Source organism: Colletotrichum siamense (genome assembly GCF_013390195.1).
Source record: "Colletotrichum siamense strain Cg363 chromosome Unknown KSG_Cg363_contig04, whole genome shotgun sequence".
Taxonomy (NCBI): domain Eukaryota; kingdom Fungi; phylum Ascomycota; class Sordariomycetes; order Glomerellales; family Glomerellaceae; genus Colletotrichum; species Colletotrichum siamense.
The window spans coordinates 1,063,501-1,078,522 of NW_023501017.1; the positions used below are offsets into that span (position 1 = coordinate 1,063,501).

Genomic DNA, 15,022 nt, shown 5'->3' on the forward strand with positions numbered 1-15,022 from the left:
CCCATAGCAAAAATTCCAAACAAGCTGAAATGGGGCTACGAGTCCAGGTTGTCAGCTCAAGTTCATCTTAAATTCATCAAGAAAACATACCTCGGAACAAAAGCCGCAAGAGCAGATCTCTCTTTTCGCCCAGCGATAGTTGGGGTCTAGACGATCGTGCAGACATCTTCAACGACTGGTTTTCAATAGGCGTCAATGAGCTGCAATTGGAATGGTGATTTGGGTTCGTCTCGTGTCAAACAGAAGCTTCGCCTACCCAAGCCAGTGGGAGGGAAATGTGGGCAAATAGGCAGCAGAGAGCAAGCTAACAGTACGGTACAGAATTTCGGGCGACCTTCTTGTGTCTTCTGTGCAATCAAACAAAGCGGTTTGACCTCAGGAAACAGAAGAGGTGTCGCCCAAAATGTCACTGACATGTCCGTCCGCAGAGGCACGGGCTTGGGGGGAAATGTGTCAAACCCAACTACCGACCGTCCTGACCGAGGCATAAACCAGGGACGAGAGCTGCGTCAAGAAACCTTCGCACTCGTTTACCGTCGCATACTATCGTAGATCTGCGTGGCATCTGAGCAATCGCATCGCCCCGTTTGGGTTAGAGCGCTGTCTCCAGCCGCGCACAACGCTGAATGGTCCCCTCATTTGATGTGCAGCGAACCAATGCACGGATGCTGCAACTTCATGCTCTGGCACATCCTCGGTGAGAGATTGGCCAGTTCGATCTCGTGGCGCGGTTTGGGGACCTCGGCTCAGCTTCCCGGAATATGGTTTGCAGGGGTTGGAGTTGCTTCTGCTCCGGGTTGAAACGTGATCGTTTCGACTACAAGATTGGAGAAGTAGCCCTCAATGATACTTGGAGCATTAATGAAAACAACGAACATCATCCGACTATTTTCGGCTTCTGTATACTGATCCAATTGTGAATTACGACAATGGCTTTCTCACGAGAAGGTTTTACGGTCGATGTTGTTGCCCAATGGGTGAGAAAATCAGTACTCAACCCGTTTCTATCAATACCCATTGCCGCCGGGCTAGCAGCGGCCGCAGCGCAAGGTCACGGAGCAATTGGGATTTCCGGAGTTAAACCCGAAAATATTCGCAGACTAGCCTACATTGCTGCGCTCGCTAGTTTTGTACTCTCGACGACGGAATATCTCAACAAATGGTCAGCAAACAACTGGGTGACGGACAACAAGTGGGACTGGGATCGAGAAATCATTGTCGTCACCGGCGGCAGCAGCGGCATTGGCGCAAGCATCATCAAGCACATCTTTGCCAGAAACCCAAAAGCGACGATTGTTGTGGTAGATTTGGCCCCGTTATCATGGGAACCACCCAAGGGCTCCAAGCTTCACTACTTCAAGTGCGACCTGACTGATACGGCGGCACTGAAGACGCTCTGCACTCTTATTCGGACTCAGGTTGGGGATCCTACGGTTCTCGTCAACAATGCCGGTATCGCGCGGGGAGCAACAATCATGGAAGGCTCATATGCCGATATTGAGCTCACCGTGAAGACAAATCTCATTGCGCCCTTCTTGTTGACGAAGGAGTTCCTGCCGTATATGGTTCGTAGGAATCATGGACATATCGTCAACATCGGGTCGATGAGTTCGGTGGTCCCACCAGTCAGAATCGCGGATTATTCTGCAACTAAAGCAGGACTGACTGCCATGCATGAGGTCAGTCTACTGGTGACCACGCCCCAAAGCCGACGCTTGACTAACATAGTACAGTCTTTGCAACTCGAGTTGAAGTACATCCACAAAGCACTGAAAGTTCGACAAACCCTTGGCATCTTCGGCTTCATTAGGACGCCTCTTGTCCCGTTCAACCCCGGACAGCCACATTTTGTTATGCCACTGCTTCATGTCGACACTGTTGGTGAGGCAATTGTGAATGGTCTTTACAGCGGATACGGCGGGACTATCTACCTTCCTAGAATTATGTCTTTGGTTACCGCACTCGTAAGTCATGAAAATGTCCCATGAACAATTAGGATATGGCTGACCAAATCAAATAGAGGGCAGGGCCAGAATGGATATGGCGTCTAGCGCGAGAGACAACCGCCAGTGCAAAGGATATCCCTTACACCCCCCGCCAGAAGATCAATGACTTGACTGGCACATTTGACTTGGAAGAGGCTAGCAAGGCAAAAACCAACGGGATCAAGAACGAGGAGCTTTAATTATCGAAGCACCGCACAAATGTAATTATGTATATTTCGTTCACAAATGCCACATCTCGCGTGATCTACAGCCCAATTCAGTAAAGTCAGTTGTGACACACACGCTGCCCTGCTGCCAAGTCTTCAGCGTCAATCATCCAGCTCGGCTATTGAGCCGAGGTGATGTAAAGCGGACGACAGGGACCAAATCGAGATGAACTAACCGGGATCTTCGACTCACAGTTCCTCCGACCCTCCGGTCCTCCAACGGTTACATTTTTCCATTGAGGCTAATGCAAGATGTCTTCCGTCGTCGCCATTGACCAATGGAGTGATATTCAATTCATTGCACTAGCAGACCCAGCAACGGTTTCCCCTCACCTTCCTGGTCAGAGCTCCCCCGCTCATCGGCTCACTTGTGGGAGCTGTTCTGCCACGCGATGAACACTGACCGTTTCACAAGCCCGCCAATAGTTCAGACTTTCAGCGGAAGATCGCACGGATGTGCTGGTTATTGTCGGACGAAGAAGCGCGAAACGTGGCACGAGCCGAGGTATGGGCGCTTCAGGCTCAGGTAACCAAATCAACTACGACATAACTTGTAATCCCCGCACCGAGCAGGGTTCAGCTACGCAAGCTGGTAGACTTTTGAAACTGACTTTTTGACCTCATTCATTCTGCCTCTCTACGAGCTAGATCATCGCCGGTATCCCACAGTGATTACAGATGCAAAAAGGACTTCTAGATCAACCGAAACCATGTCGAACAGTGAGGTTCCTAGTTATAGCCAATTCGCATGCGTGGGCACTGGGTTCGCGGGCATCGGGCTTGGCGCGACGTTGAAACGGTGGTATGACATCGGCGACATCCAGTTCTTTGAACGGAACAGCAAGCTAGGTGGAACGTGGTTTGTGAATCAGTATCCAGGCATGGGAAACAACTTCAAAAAGGGCCAGCTAGGTTACTGACTTTGACTTCAGGATGTGCTTGCGATATCCCAAGCGCGCTCTACAGCTTCTCATTCGAAGCCAACCCCAACTGGAGTCGGGTCATGCCACCGCAGGAGGAATTATGGCGATATCTGGATCACGTTGCGAGGAAGTACAACCTCACAAACAAGATGAAGTTTGGTGTTGACGTCGAGAGATGTGAGTGGTCAGAGGTACGTCAACGCTGGAGAATGACCATTCGGCGGTACAGCGACGACAGCATATTCACCCATGAGTGCCAATTCCTGTTCACGGCCACAGGGCAGCTCATGCAGCCGAACCCAATCGATGTCCCGGGAGCCGAGAACTTCAAAGGAGCCATCTTTCATTCCTCTCGGTGGGATACGAGTGTGGACATTGAGGGCAAGAAGGTGGTCGTTTTCGGCAATGGCTGCACTGCCACACAGCTGATACCAGCGATCGTGGATAAGGTGAAGCACCTCACGCAGGTGATCCGGACGAAGCACTGGATCATGGAATCAGTCGACTCTGCCAACACGACGTTCATGAAGAAGGTGTTCGGCAGCGTTCCCGGTAACATGACGATCCAGCGGCTTCTCATGTTTGCCTGGGCAGAAGACTCATTTCGTGGGTTTTACATGACTGATGCCGGGACGCGCTACCGCAAAAGAGTGCAGGCGCGGGTTGAGAAGTACATGAGAGCGACAGCACCGGAGAAGTACCACGACAAGATCATTCCCGATTTTGAGCTTGGCTGCAAACGACGCGTTTTTGACTCCGGATACCTCGAGAGCTTGCACTCGGAGAACATGACTCTGATGGACGATCCGGTCCTTGAGATCGTACCAGAAGGAATCAGGACCAAGGACGGCATTATTGAAGCAGATGTAATAGTCATGTGCAACGGCTTTGTGACGAACAATGCGGTTGGAGGGTTGAAAGTTATTGGGCGAGGCGGCGAGACGATCGATCAACACTGGGAGAGCTTTGGCGGCGCAGAGGCGTACAACTGCACCATTCTAAACAACTTTCCCAACCTTTTTGTGCTACTAGGTAAGTCTCTTGGCGCGCCTTACACGTTTCATTATTTGCTGACTGCGGTTTACCAGGCCCTAATTCCCTCACTGGGCACACTTCTGCAATCATCGCCGCTGAGAATTCCATCAACTTTTCACTTCGTATCATCAAGCCATTGCTAGATGGCAAAGGTACCATTGTAGAAGTCAAGAGGAATGCAGAAGAAGAATATGTCGAGCAGATGCAAAGAGACATGCAAGATAGAGTGTGGTACACCGGGTGCAATAGCTGGTACCTGAGAGGCTCGAAGGAGGGGAAGAAGTGGAATGGGTCAACATACCCTTACTCACAAGTCTACTTCTTGTATCGTTGCTTGTTCCCTCAGTTTGGCGACCTGCAAATAAGTGTAAGTCTCCGGTTTTGCGCGTCACTAAAGGACGTGATATTCTGATAAAAGGTATCTAGGGACCTACCCATCCCGGACGAAGACGAAGCACCTGGCGGAAGCCAGCAATGCTGGCTTTAGCAGGATACTTGTTGTCAATCTACCTGGGCATCAGCCGGAACCCGCTTGCTCGAAACCGGTATTGGCAGCAACTCAGGACAATCATGCAGTTGCTGAGACTCATGTTGATCATGAAATTGAGGAGCGCATGGAGGAAAGTAGTGTGAAGAGATGGTTTAGGACCTAGACGGACTAGACGACTTGGCAAAGAGTTGGCAGAAGCATATCAAAGTAAAGTTCAATCCCAGTAACAAGTTTTGATACGATAATGCACTGGATACTTAAACGATTCCCTCACAACCACAACCTAGTATGTCTGCGGATCTTGTCAAAATCTGGCCCCACATTTATGGATGATGCCATCGCGGGTAAGCTCAGCACCATGGTGTCAGCAGCGATAAGCTGGGGTGCATCTCCAGGCTTATCTCGCGCCATGTCCTCAATCTTTTGCATCAACATGCCGTCTTTTCCTGGTACCTGCAGCTAGCCAGGGCGCTGTAATCCAATCAGGAAGGTGTCTGAATCCCTGAAATCCGTGTTGGTCGTCGCTGCGCCGCTCGTATTCAGCTATCCCACATTCCACCCCTGCAGCTTGCTTTGAAGCCAGCGAGTTCATTGGCGGTTCGCCCCTGGATGTTTCGGACGCGATGTCGGTATCGCCTAAAGGGACTTTGGTTCCCTGAATGTCAACATTGCTGCGCCTGCTACACCAGTGCTTGAAATGCTGAGGCTCGGTTGGTTTTTACTCGCCGATTTCAATTGTCGTGGAGAACCCTTCACAAACAAATCTACACATCGCAATTGCTTTCCTCACCTGCTTTGCTTCAATCGCTCTGGGCCTACCTGAGCCCATCATGGATCACAACTCTCAGGCCGTCTCCGCAGCAGCGTCAACTGTGTTCTTGCTGTTATCACCATTTCGGCTATGGAAGCTGCGCCAAGAATCGATCAAAGTTGTGCCAGGCCATCGGGGATATGTGACACTTGTATGTTTGAGCCTATGTTGAAATCGCGCGTATGGAGACTTACCCCAAGCAGATAATTGCAGTCTTGCTGGCCCTGGTGCAGGTTTTCCTTGGCGGTACACGAGTCTCGCTGGTAACTGAGTTCGACATCGGCCAGTTTGCTGCAATTGCCTCATTTTTGGCATGCATACTACTCTGCCCTCTGCTGTTCTTAGAGCACTCTCGCTCGGTCAGACCATCTGATCTGTCAATCATCTATCTGCTCGTATCCTTGGCATGTGACGCTACTGAATTTTGGTTGGCCTTTGCAAGCGGCGAACTAAACAACACCGATGCTCTCTATATGGGCATAGCCAACCTGACACTGAAATTTGTGCTCATTTTCGCTGGAAGCCGAGGCAAGGCATCGATCCTGCGCAACACTGGCGAACAATCATGTCCTGAAGAAGTAGGTGGCGTGCTGAGCAGAACCTTCTTCTGGTGGATCAACCCGATCCTCGCCCGAGGAAACAAGTTCGTCCTCTCCGGAGACAGTCTTCCTTCGTTGCATACCGAGCTTTCATCGGAGGTGCTTAGACGTCGGGCTCTGAGATGTTGGGAACAGAGAGGTTCGTCAGGACCCTAGGGATCCAATACTTGGCATCACTGACACATCTGAAGTCAAGCCAGAGAACAAGATCACCTTGCCTCGCGTCCTAGTTAATAGCCTCTGGTCACACTTCCTGGCCCCGATATTCCCCCGACTTTCACTCATTATCTTCCGCTATGCTCAACCAGTCTTGATCAGTACGGTAATCCGATATCTGAATTCGTCATCCGTCGAGTCTTCGCAAACTGGCTATCAATTGATATTCATGGCTTCAATTGTTTACATCGGACTGGCTGTGAGTTTCCTGCCCTTTGGTGGGACTGAACGAAGGCTCATGTTCCACGACAGATTTCCAGCGCTCTTTATTTCAATCGCTTGAACCGACTTCAGGTCATGATCAGAGGAGCATTGGTTGGTCTCATCAACAACAAATCATTGACCCAGCAATCAGTAGGCTACGATGATGCCAGGGCCATCACGTTGATGAGCACCGACGCAGAAATTGTTGGGCAAAGCGCACGACAGTTTCACGAAACTTGGGCGCAGATTATTGAGGTTTTGATCGGTACAGTGATGTTGGCCCGACAGGTTGGCTGGGCTTGTGTGGTACCCTTTGTCATGATCTTCTGTGAGTCATCAGCTCCTAAATCCGGCTTCGGTCGGTGACTAATGTCCTCCGGAGTCTGCTCCCGTATGAGTAAATACCTTGCTCAGAACCTTCAAAGCAAGCAGAAGGACTGGAACGAAGCTACGCAAAAGCGCCTTGCCATGACAACTTCGATGCTGTCCTCGATGAAGGGGTTGAAGATGCTTGGAGTGACTAACTATGCCGCTGGGCTAGTCCAACATCTCAGGAAGCAGGAGTTACACATGGCCAGCCGTGGTATGTTTTTCGTCACATATACGGCCATTGACCCATACTTACATGGAATGCAGTTCGATGGATGATGGTGGCTTACAACGCTAGCGGTATGTCGTCCAATACATTGAGAAGACCGAATTGCTTACTTTACTAGCCAATGCTTTGGGTCTTTTCGCTCCAATAATTACCCTAATAGTCTTCGTCATTTTTGCTAGTATCAACAAGAAGGGCCAGTACCTTGATACTGAAACCGCCTTTACCACAACAGCCCTTCTTGGCTTGGTGACGCATCCGGCAAACATGATCATGACGATTATTCCACAGGCCGTGGGGTCGCTCGCTGGCTTCCAGAGGATTCAAGATTATCTGCTGCAGCCTCCTCGAAGTGACAGCAGAGTCTTGTTGAGAGATTCTGATGACGCAATGACCGGACCTGCGCCAGCAATTGTTGTCAAACGCGTGGCCATCCGACCTAATGTCTCAAAGCCTCCGATTGTCAGCAACGTCGACCTCGAAGTTGCTCGTGGCTCATCAGTCATATGCTCTGGTCCTGTGGGATGCGGCAAGTCGGCGCTGGCCAAAGCTCTGATAGGCGAGCTCCCACTTAACAGCGGAACCATTTCATTGTCTTCCAAGCGCATTGGATACTGTGCACAGTCACCTTGGCTGCCAGGAGGCACGCTCAAGGAGGCCATTTGTGGGTTTCTGCCCGAGGACCACAGCTGGTACGAAGAGGTGCTCCAACTCTGCTGCCTGAAGGAAGACCTCGAAGGTCTCTCTATGGGAGACCAAACCATGATCGGAAGTCGCGGTTTGAATCTGTCTGGAGGACAAAGACAACGCGTGGCTCTTGCGCGTGCTCTGTACGCGCGTTGCGACATCATGCTTCTGGATGATAGCTTCAGCGCACTGGACGGTAAGACGGAACGTCAAATCGTTGACAACCTCATCGGTTCAGAAGGATACTTCAAACAGGCAGGAGTTACCGCCTTTATCATTACTAACTCGAGTAAGTCAAGCTCACCGTGGAAAGCTCTGAGGATCTTCTGACAGTCGTAGCTTCGTACTTTAAGTTGGCTGACCAACTGCTGATCCTCGGCAATGGCGCGGTGGCCTACAAAGGCACCTGGGAAGATTTAGCTCAAAAGCCCGGAGAGATCCTCAAGTTCAATGATGACGAAAGCCATTATCAAAGCTCGGTGCAAGAGGTTAAGATGGACAAGACCGTATTGAAACAGAAGCTGAAAGTAGAAGAAGGCATCTCTGACTTGAGCCGAGCGGCCGGTGACTTTTCGCTTTATGGTATGGACTCTCGCCGTTTTGGCAGTGCTTGTTATCTAACGTTCTATCTCTTTGTAGGTTACTACATTACAGCGGTAAAGCTTCGGAACTTTCTACTTCTATTGCTGTGCACAGCTGGAAATGCCTTCTTTGCGACGTTTCCGCAATACTGGCTGCAAGAATGGACTTCAGCACCTAATTCAGAGACCTGGTTCTACGCCGGAGGTTATGTCTTGTGCTCATTTCTCGCATGGTGTTCCACCAACGGTGCCATGTCGTGAGTAACAAGTGATATTGCTAGACAACCTCGAAGCGTGCTGATCCCGGATTAGTTCTACATGGCTCTTGATAGCTCCACACTCCGGCATGGAGCTCCACCGGCGACTTCTGGGAACCGTTATTGAGTTCGTCTCCTTTATCATGACGGCTTCGATACTTAACTGACAACGCGTAGCGCACCGTTGTCCTTCTTCTCAAACACTGACATAGGTGTTACTCTCAGCCGGTTAGTAAGCAGTTAAGGCGAATCGGGTCCTCTGCTAAGTCATCGCAGCTTCAGCCAAGATATCCAGTCGGTGGATCGGCAGTTGCCACCCGCTATCCTTTCTTTGACAGTCCGCAAGTAGCAGCCTTGGAAAGTCTTGATCTCGCAGCCGCTAACAGGTCCGCCAGAGATCTTCAAGCTGATAGTGCAAACGGCTCTGCTTTTCAGCGCACAGAAGATGATGACACTGGCATTCCCACTTGTTGTGGTGGCCATCTACATTGTGCAGCGGGTCTACTTGCGTACATCGAGACAGTTGCGACTTCTCGATCTTGAGTCGCAATCAGCTGTGTACTCAAGCTTTCTCGAGTCGGTAAGTCATCTCTCCACGACGGATCTAAAATTTCTGTCTAACGTCAAGCTAGCTGGACGGTCTCGCAACGATTCGAGCGTTTGGTTGGGAGAAACAAGTCGAAAACGCAAACATCCGATCGCTCGACAAGTCGCAACAGCCTGCTTACATATTGTTCTGTCTTCAACGTTGGTTATGCATTGTACTTGACCTGATTGTGGCTGCAATCGCCACAAGTCTCATCGCCTTCGCTGTTTTGATGAAGGGTACAACGACGGCAGGACAAATTGGCATGGCGCTAAACCTAGTGCTTGTTGTGAATTCGACACTGTTGAGTTTTGTGTCGGCTTTCACAAATCTAGAGGTATCTCTTGGTGCGATGTAAGCTGCTTTTCCAAATTGCTCTCTTCGTCTCAATTTCTTTCGTCCGCTACTGATTTGGTCATGACGCACAATCAAACCAATACATAAGGTTAGCAATCTGATCATTTCGCTGACGACACGACAGCTCTCGTCTAAAGAACCTCGAAGAAGAGACGCCGAAAGAAGATAAACCAGGCGAGGACTATGTTCCCAAGCTGCCGTGGCCTTCAGCTGGAGTAGTCGAGATCAATGACATGACAGTGGCTTACAAGTATGACCGAAGGCATTTCAACTTCTTGTTCTTAAACTGACGGCACTCTCCAGCTCTGAGGCAGTTGCCCTGCAAAATGTCACAATCAAAGTTTCTGGTGGCCAGCAACTTATCATCTGCGGTCGCACGGGAAGGTACGGCACCCTGAAAATAAGAGTGAAGCAAAATGGCTAACTCCAATACACACATAGCGGAAAAAGCACTTTGTTGTTGGCACTTCTCCGCCTGCTAGATGCCAGTTCTGGAAGTATTAAGGTGGACGGAGTCGACCTGAGCCTAGTCCCGCGTTCATTGATTCGAGAAGACTGCTTCATCACTGTCTGCCAGGACCCTTTCATTCTAGATCAAACCAGCCTTCGCTTCAATCTCAACGTAAGTAGCTCCAAACCAACTCCGGAAGTCATTCCGCATATTGCACGATGCATGTATACTGACACCCCGGGCTTCCAGCCCATATCCATGGTGGGATGGCGCGGCCTCGACGATGTCCTTATCATCGACGTTCTCCAGCAGACTGGTCTATGGTCTCACTTCAAATCGGGCGAGTCTGAGATTACTCCCTCGGAGGCCAAGGAGATCCTGGACACTCCCATGTCATCTCTACCTCAAATGTCTACCGGTCAAACACAACTGTTTGCACTTTCCAGAGCGATCCTCCAAAAGGCGATGGACGCTGCTGAGGCCTCTGTGTTGAGTGGACAGCTTCTCGGAAAAAGGATTCTTCTCCTTGATGAGGCTACAGCTTCGCTGGATCCCGACACCGAGACTGCCATGAGTCGCATCATTCACGAAGAGTTTACCGCAAAGGGACACACGGTTATCGCCATATCGCACAGACTTGGCGGCTTAGGCGAGAATATGCGGGAGGGCCAGGACGCGGTTGCCTTATTGTCAAACGGGAGGATCGACAAGATTGGAAGTGTGCATGAAGTTCTGGGTACTACGGCTCTGGACAGCTGAATATATCATAAATCAAGGGCTCAATGAGTCTAGATCATGGAAGAACTTCTGAGTGCAACTGATAAACAACTGCTTTATTTGCGTGTCATGTACAAAGGCCTGAGGGCTGCAATATGTATTTTCAATGAAGTCGCGCTGTTGACCATGGCTACTCTTGGTAAGGTAATTGATGTTATTAGTAATGGGCTGACCCAACAACAGCCTCGTCTTCTTCTTCCTCGTTGCTCTCTGTGTCTTCGTCATCGATATCGGTCCTGTCACGCCTGAAAAAGCCCTTGAACTCGCCGTATGGCTTCCTCAAGTCGACCTCTTTGATAATCCAAAGCATTGCTCCTGTGAAAGCAAACGCTCCGGCTGCGGTGGCCAACATATAATACAGGGTGGTGGTTTCTGGCGGTTGATCCATGCTGAATATGCTGGCTGCGAAGCCCAGCGGAACGAAGATTGTGGTGATGACGGTAAACAGCTTGATGTTTTCGTCCTGATTCTGATTCAGTGCGCTTCGCATAAACTCCACGTCGCCACGCATCAAGTCCAGCTCCATCTCGATAAGATTTGTGATTTTGTCCTGGTTTTTCCGCTGCCAATCTCCGCGACAATCTTTACGGGCTGATGGGCATGATGCACGACTATATCGCTAGGCACATCAGGCCCGACTACAACAAGCCCGTGGAGCAGGTCTTTTCCGATTTTGCCCACGCCCTCGTTATTGGACTCGGACACTTCAACTTTCCCTTGCTGGGCTGTCCAACACTGCTCTCAACATTCCCTCATGGGTGCCTGACCTCACCGATTCATGCAATCCTTCCCTTTGGGGAACCGACTGCCAAGCTAGTGGAGGGCGCGAACCTATCTTTCGCGTTGAGCACCACGTTCTTCATCTCGTGGCTGCTGGATTTCAGGTAGATGCCGTTGACGGCACCGCACCGCGTCTAGGGTGGGGCGGAAGCGGCGAGCTCGAGGCATGGAAGCCCACCGTACAACTCTCGTCCGCCGGTGCCGTCGCTGTGCCCGATGACTGCAGGACAGCTTTGATGCGCACCCTACATAGGGATCCATCTTGGAATTGTCACACCAGTACTGCGGTTCTCAACATACCGTGGCTTGGCCATTCGCCTGAGGTCTCGACTCCACGCAGCCGTGTGATGAGGGAGAAGGGATGGGGTTTGGTCCTCCAACATGAAATGAACGCAGATATAGGTAGGTGTATATCCACGTCGATGAGAACTTCCAGTCATGGGCCCAATGTTTTGGTTCATTCTTTGACTACATGGATGTTGATGACGACGAAGCATTGCCAGAGTGCCATGATGCTAATGGTTTTGTTCAGCCGCTGGATAAGCATGTCGGCGTGATGTACCCAATCATTCCTATGGTGGCAGGCCGTTATGGTACCGCGATTCGCCCCGTACTACCTGTCGATGCCATTTTCGACTTCTTGGGATGTGACGGGCTGGCTGTTCTGCGACCTTCAGGGGACGCTGGCTCTTACGAGGTTTTTCACAAAGTTACGTCGAAGATTTGATGACGGGAGAGAGTATGGGAATGTTTGAAATGGGCGAGGTCACGCTGATGGACGTCAAGCTGGTATGAAAGTTAAATCATCTTTCCCTACACTACATTCCCTTCTCCATTTTCGATGGTTGAAGGCAAATAAACTATTCATGTAATCTCCCACGGAACAATTTCTTCTTGATATCCCGGCCACATCTCGCTCATAGCTCCATCCACGATGGCGGGAGAGATCAAAACATGGTAGGATTCTTTTGGGCGCACAATGAATGGCATGTTAAGGCCGGCGAATGTGCATATCGAATCCCCGGGGCATACATCACGATTTCCAACCCCAAGCCTACCATCTGTCGTAATAAACAACCTTCTTCTCCTTAGCAACAGGCACATTGAGCTGCATTCCACTTTCAGTAATTCGCATACCCTCTGTGGGTTACGCTCAACTTCTATCTCGTTGAGGGCGTCTTTACAGATGTCAGACCAGCCCAAATAGATTGTGCGTAGGATTTGTGCCATGACATGACCGAGAGAATCTGTGATTGCAAATGTCGTTCCAGCAGCATCTAAAAAGAGCTTCGCGACTACCCGGATGAAATGCCTGCCACCTGCTCGGGGGTCCGCGTGGAAGGTGAGCTTTTCGCTAACACAGCTGCTAATCCGGCTGAATTCTTTCCCCCAAAGCTTCAACCGGAGACCGTCATCGCTGAACGATGCGGGCAGAGAGGGGTATTCAGTGAACCCGATATTGAGGGAAACCGGATACCAGCTCTCGTCCTCTCGAAATGACCCATCAGAAGCGCGGTATAGCCCGTCTGACCTAGCAGTCCAGTCAATGGCCCACGAGGGTACGTTGTATAGCTGCTTGAACGGTCCGCCGTTTCTGTACCACTTGTCGCAAATGCAGGATGTGTACAGAGCCTCCAAGCTTTGGCTTGATAAAATGAGGCATCTCGTAGCTTCAATAAAAACGTCCTCAACGCTGCGGCTATAGTCGACTTTGATGCTGCCAAATACACTGGAAAATAGATCTCTCAGTGCATAGACTCTGTCTTGGGGATTTGAGCACTCCATTTCCAGAATATCCGGCAGGAAAATGCTCAAAAGTCTCGGTCTTTCGCTACCACATATATCTTCTCGCCTTGCCCATTCAAATAGTTGGTAGTGTAGATGGATGTTTGATGTCGCCTCGAAATGTACATGCGCGAGACCTATGCCATGAATGGGGAAGGTCCTCGAATTGAGGCATAGTATCTGAGAAGTTGTGTGCGGAAACTCTTGCAAAGTCCAGGCTCGGGTCCAGTACGGCGCGGTCAGAACTGGCAGTGATTTAGTACTTCCTAGAGACTGTGTCAGACTATCAGGAATCGGTATATTCTCACGGATGTTATCTTCATTGACAAGGAATGCTCTCTGATATACTGCTTTTGAAACACGTTCTGCTTTTGAAACACGTACCTCGTTCGACTATCTTTGCCACTATTGGTGCTGCGGACGACAGCATCTTCACCCATCGCGGCTTCCAGCTCTGAGAACGCTCTAGCATGGCCAGTTCGTTGAACGGGTGTAGGAGCGGGAAAAACATCATGCTCCTTCGGTTCGGAGGTGCATGACTGTTTCCCAGCCAGACGAGGACAACTTTCGCGTTCCGGTAGATCTCGGCCATCATGGCGACCTGGGCACTTTTCTCTCCAGAGGAAGACTGGTCGATGCAAACAGCATCGACCCAAAGCCCAATTTTGGCAGTAGAATTTGGTTTGATGCGCTTCCTCAATATTCTGAGCGCTCTCGCGCAATTTGTAGTCACGAGAAGGCTCGTAACGTTCGAACCTTCCGCTGGTACGATTTCCAGAGGCTTGGTCGGATGTTCGTTGTTCCATGTGTACGACAAAGCTTCGTACGTAGGCCTATCGTCGATGTTAACCTCCACAAGGTCACAGGTTATTGGATAGTTATCCGTGTCGCTGGCATGGAGCCTGATTAGACGCGTGTGACGAGGGCTCGGCAGCGGGCTGTAAGAGTATCGAGGTTTGGTGCTCATTGCGGTGGAAGGTTGCTCACGGCTGTGGTATTGATTGTGTGAAAGCTCGAAAGGCAAATGTAGAAAATCACGTTTTCCGATCGTGAGATAAGTTGGATGCGCTAGGTTGTGCAGATTGCCATCTTTCTCAGCCTGGTGGACGGGAGTCAGACCTCGTCATGTGAATAGACGCCGAGGATTCGGGACGCCACAACGGAATATTTGTTGATTGGACACATAAAAGAACCGATAGTAATAAAACTCGACGTGTGCCTGTCAGGCTGCGTATACTAGCATTCTAGCAAGCGTTAAACTACTTGGCGCGGGCTCAGTCCGTCAGCCGTCAGCTTACAGAGACAGTCACTAGCAACCAATCACTTTTGCTGATGAAGTCAAGAATAGGGTGAAGATGACGCTCCTTCTGGCCGCGTGAGGAAACGATAGCAATCTTCGGTAGGGTGCCGGGAGCAAAAGCTGAACAAGTCTAATTACAGTCCTGCTTGTCCTGTCACAGGATAGGCAATCGGACAAGATCATCAGATACATGTAGGTTTTAGACAGAGAGGATACGAAGAAACTGCCGAAAAAGGGCGCAACATCCGATGCTACCACACTGCTTATTAGGGCATTTCTGGCGCGGTTCTAGGGCTAGATGAACCATTCCGTTGGGGTCCGGATGATCCCGGACGGTGCGGGGCTGGCCGTGTCCGAGGAAATGGACCCTTTCGGA

General features: G+C 50.4%; 3 protein-coding genes across 3 annotated transcripts; all 3 read left to right on the plus strand.

The window, feature by feature from the left end:
• Window positions 1-929: 929 nt before the first annotated feature.
• RED2-5 (Dehydrogenase RED2) lies at window positions 930-2,185 on the plus strand (the record flags this gene model as incomplete). The annotated part of the gene is made up of 3 exons (XM_036638065.1): window positions 930-1,679; window positions 1,734-1,964; window positions 2,021-2,185. 3 exons carry the CDS (start codon window positions 930-932, stop codon window positions 2,183-2,185), a joined length of 1,146 nt encoding a protein of 381 aa, XP_036496152.1.
• Window positions 2,186-2,922: 737 nt separating this feature from the next.
• CGCS363_v006217 (Baeyer-Villiger monooxygenase) lies at window positions 2,923-4,657 on the plus strand (the record flags this gene model as incomplete). The annotated part of the gene is made up of 4 exons (XM_036638066.1): window positions 2,923-3,061; window positions 3,145-4,167; window positions 4,224-4,537; window positions 4,589-4,657. The coding sequence occupies 4 exons, from the start codon at window positions 2,923-2,925 to the stop codon at window positions 4,655-4,657; spliced, it is 1,545 nt and encodes a 514-aa protein (XP_036496151.1).
• An 833-nt stretch (window positions 4,658-5,490) lies between these two features.
• Window positions 5,491-10,763, plus strand: atnG-7 (ABC transporter atnG; the record flags this gene model as incomplete). The annotated part of the gene is made up of 18 exons (XM_036638067.1): window positions 5,491-5,622; window positions 5,675-6,209; window positions 6,262-6,485; window positions 6,539-6,818; window positions 6,873-7,073; window positions 7,127-7,159; window positions 7,207-8,061; window positions 8,112-8,354; window positions 8,412-8,610; window positions 8,666-8,737; window positions 8,788-8,842; window positions 8,887-8,947; window positions 9,006-9,190; window positions 9,243-9,550; window positions 9,678-9,803; window positions 9,857-9,937; window positions 9,995-10,175; window positions 10,254-10,763. 18 exons carry the CDS (start codon window positions 5,491-5,493, stop codon window positions 10,761-10,763), a joined length of 4,281 nt encoding a protein of 1,426 aa, XP_036496158.1.
• Between the last annotated feature and the right edge of the window lie 4,259 nt (window positions 10,764-15,022).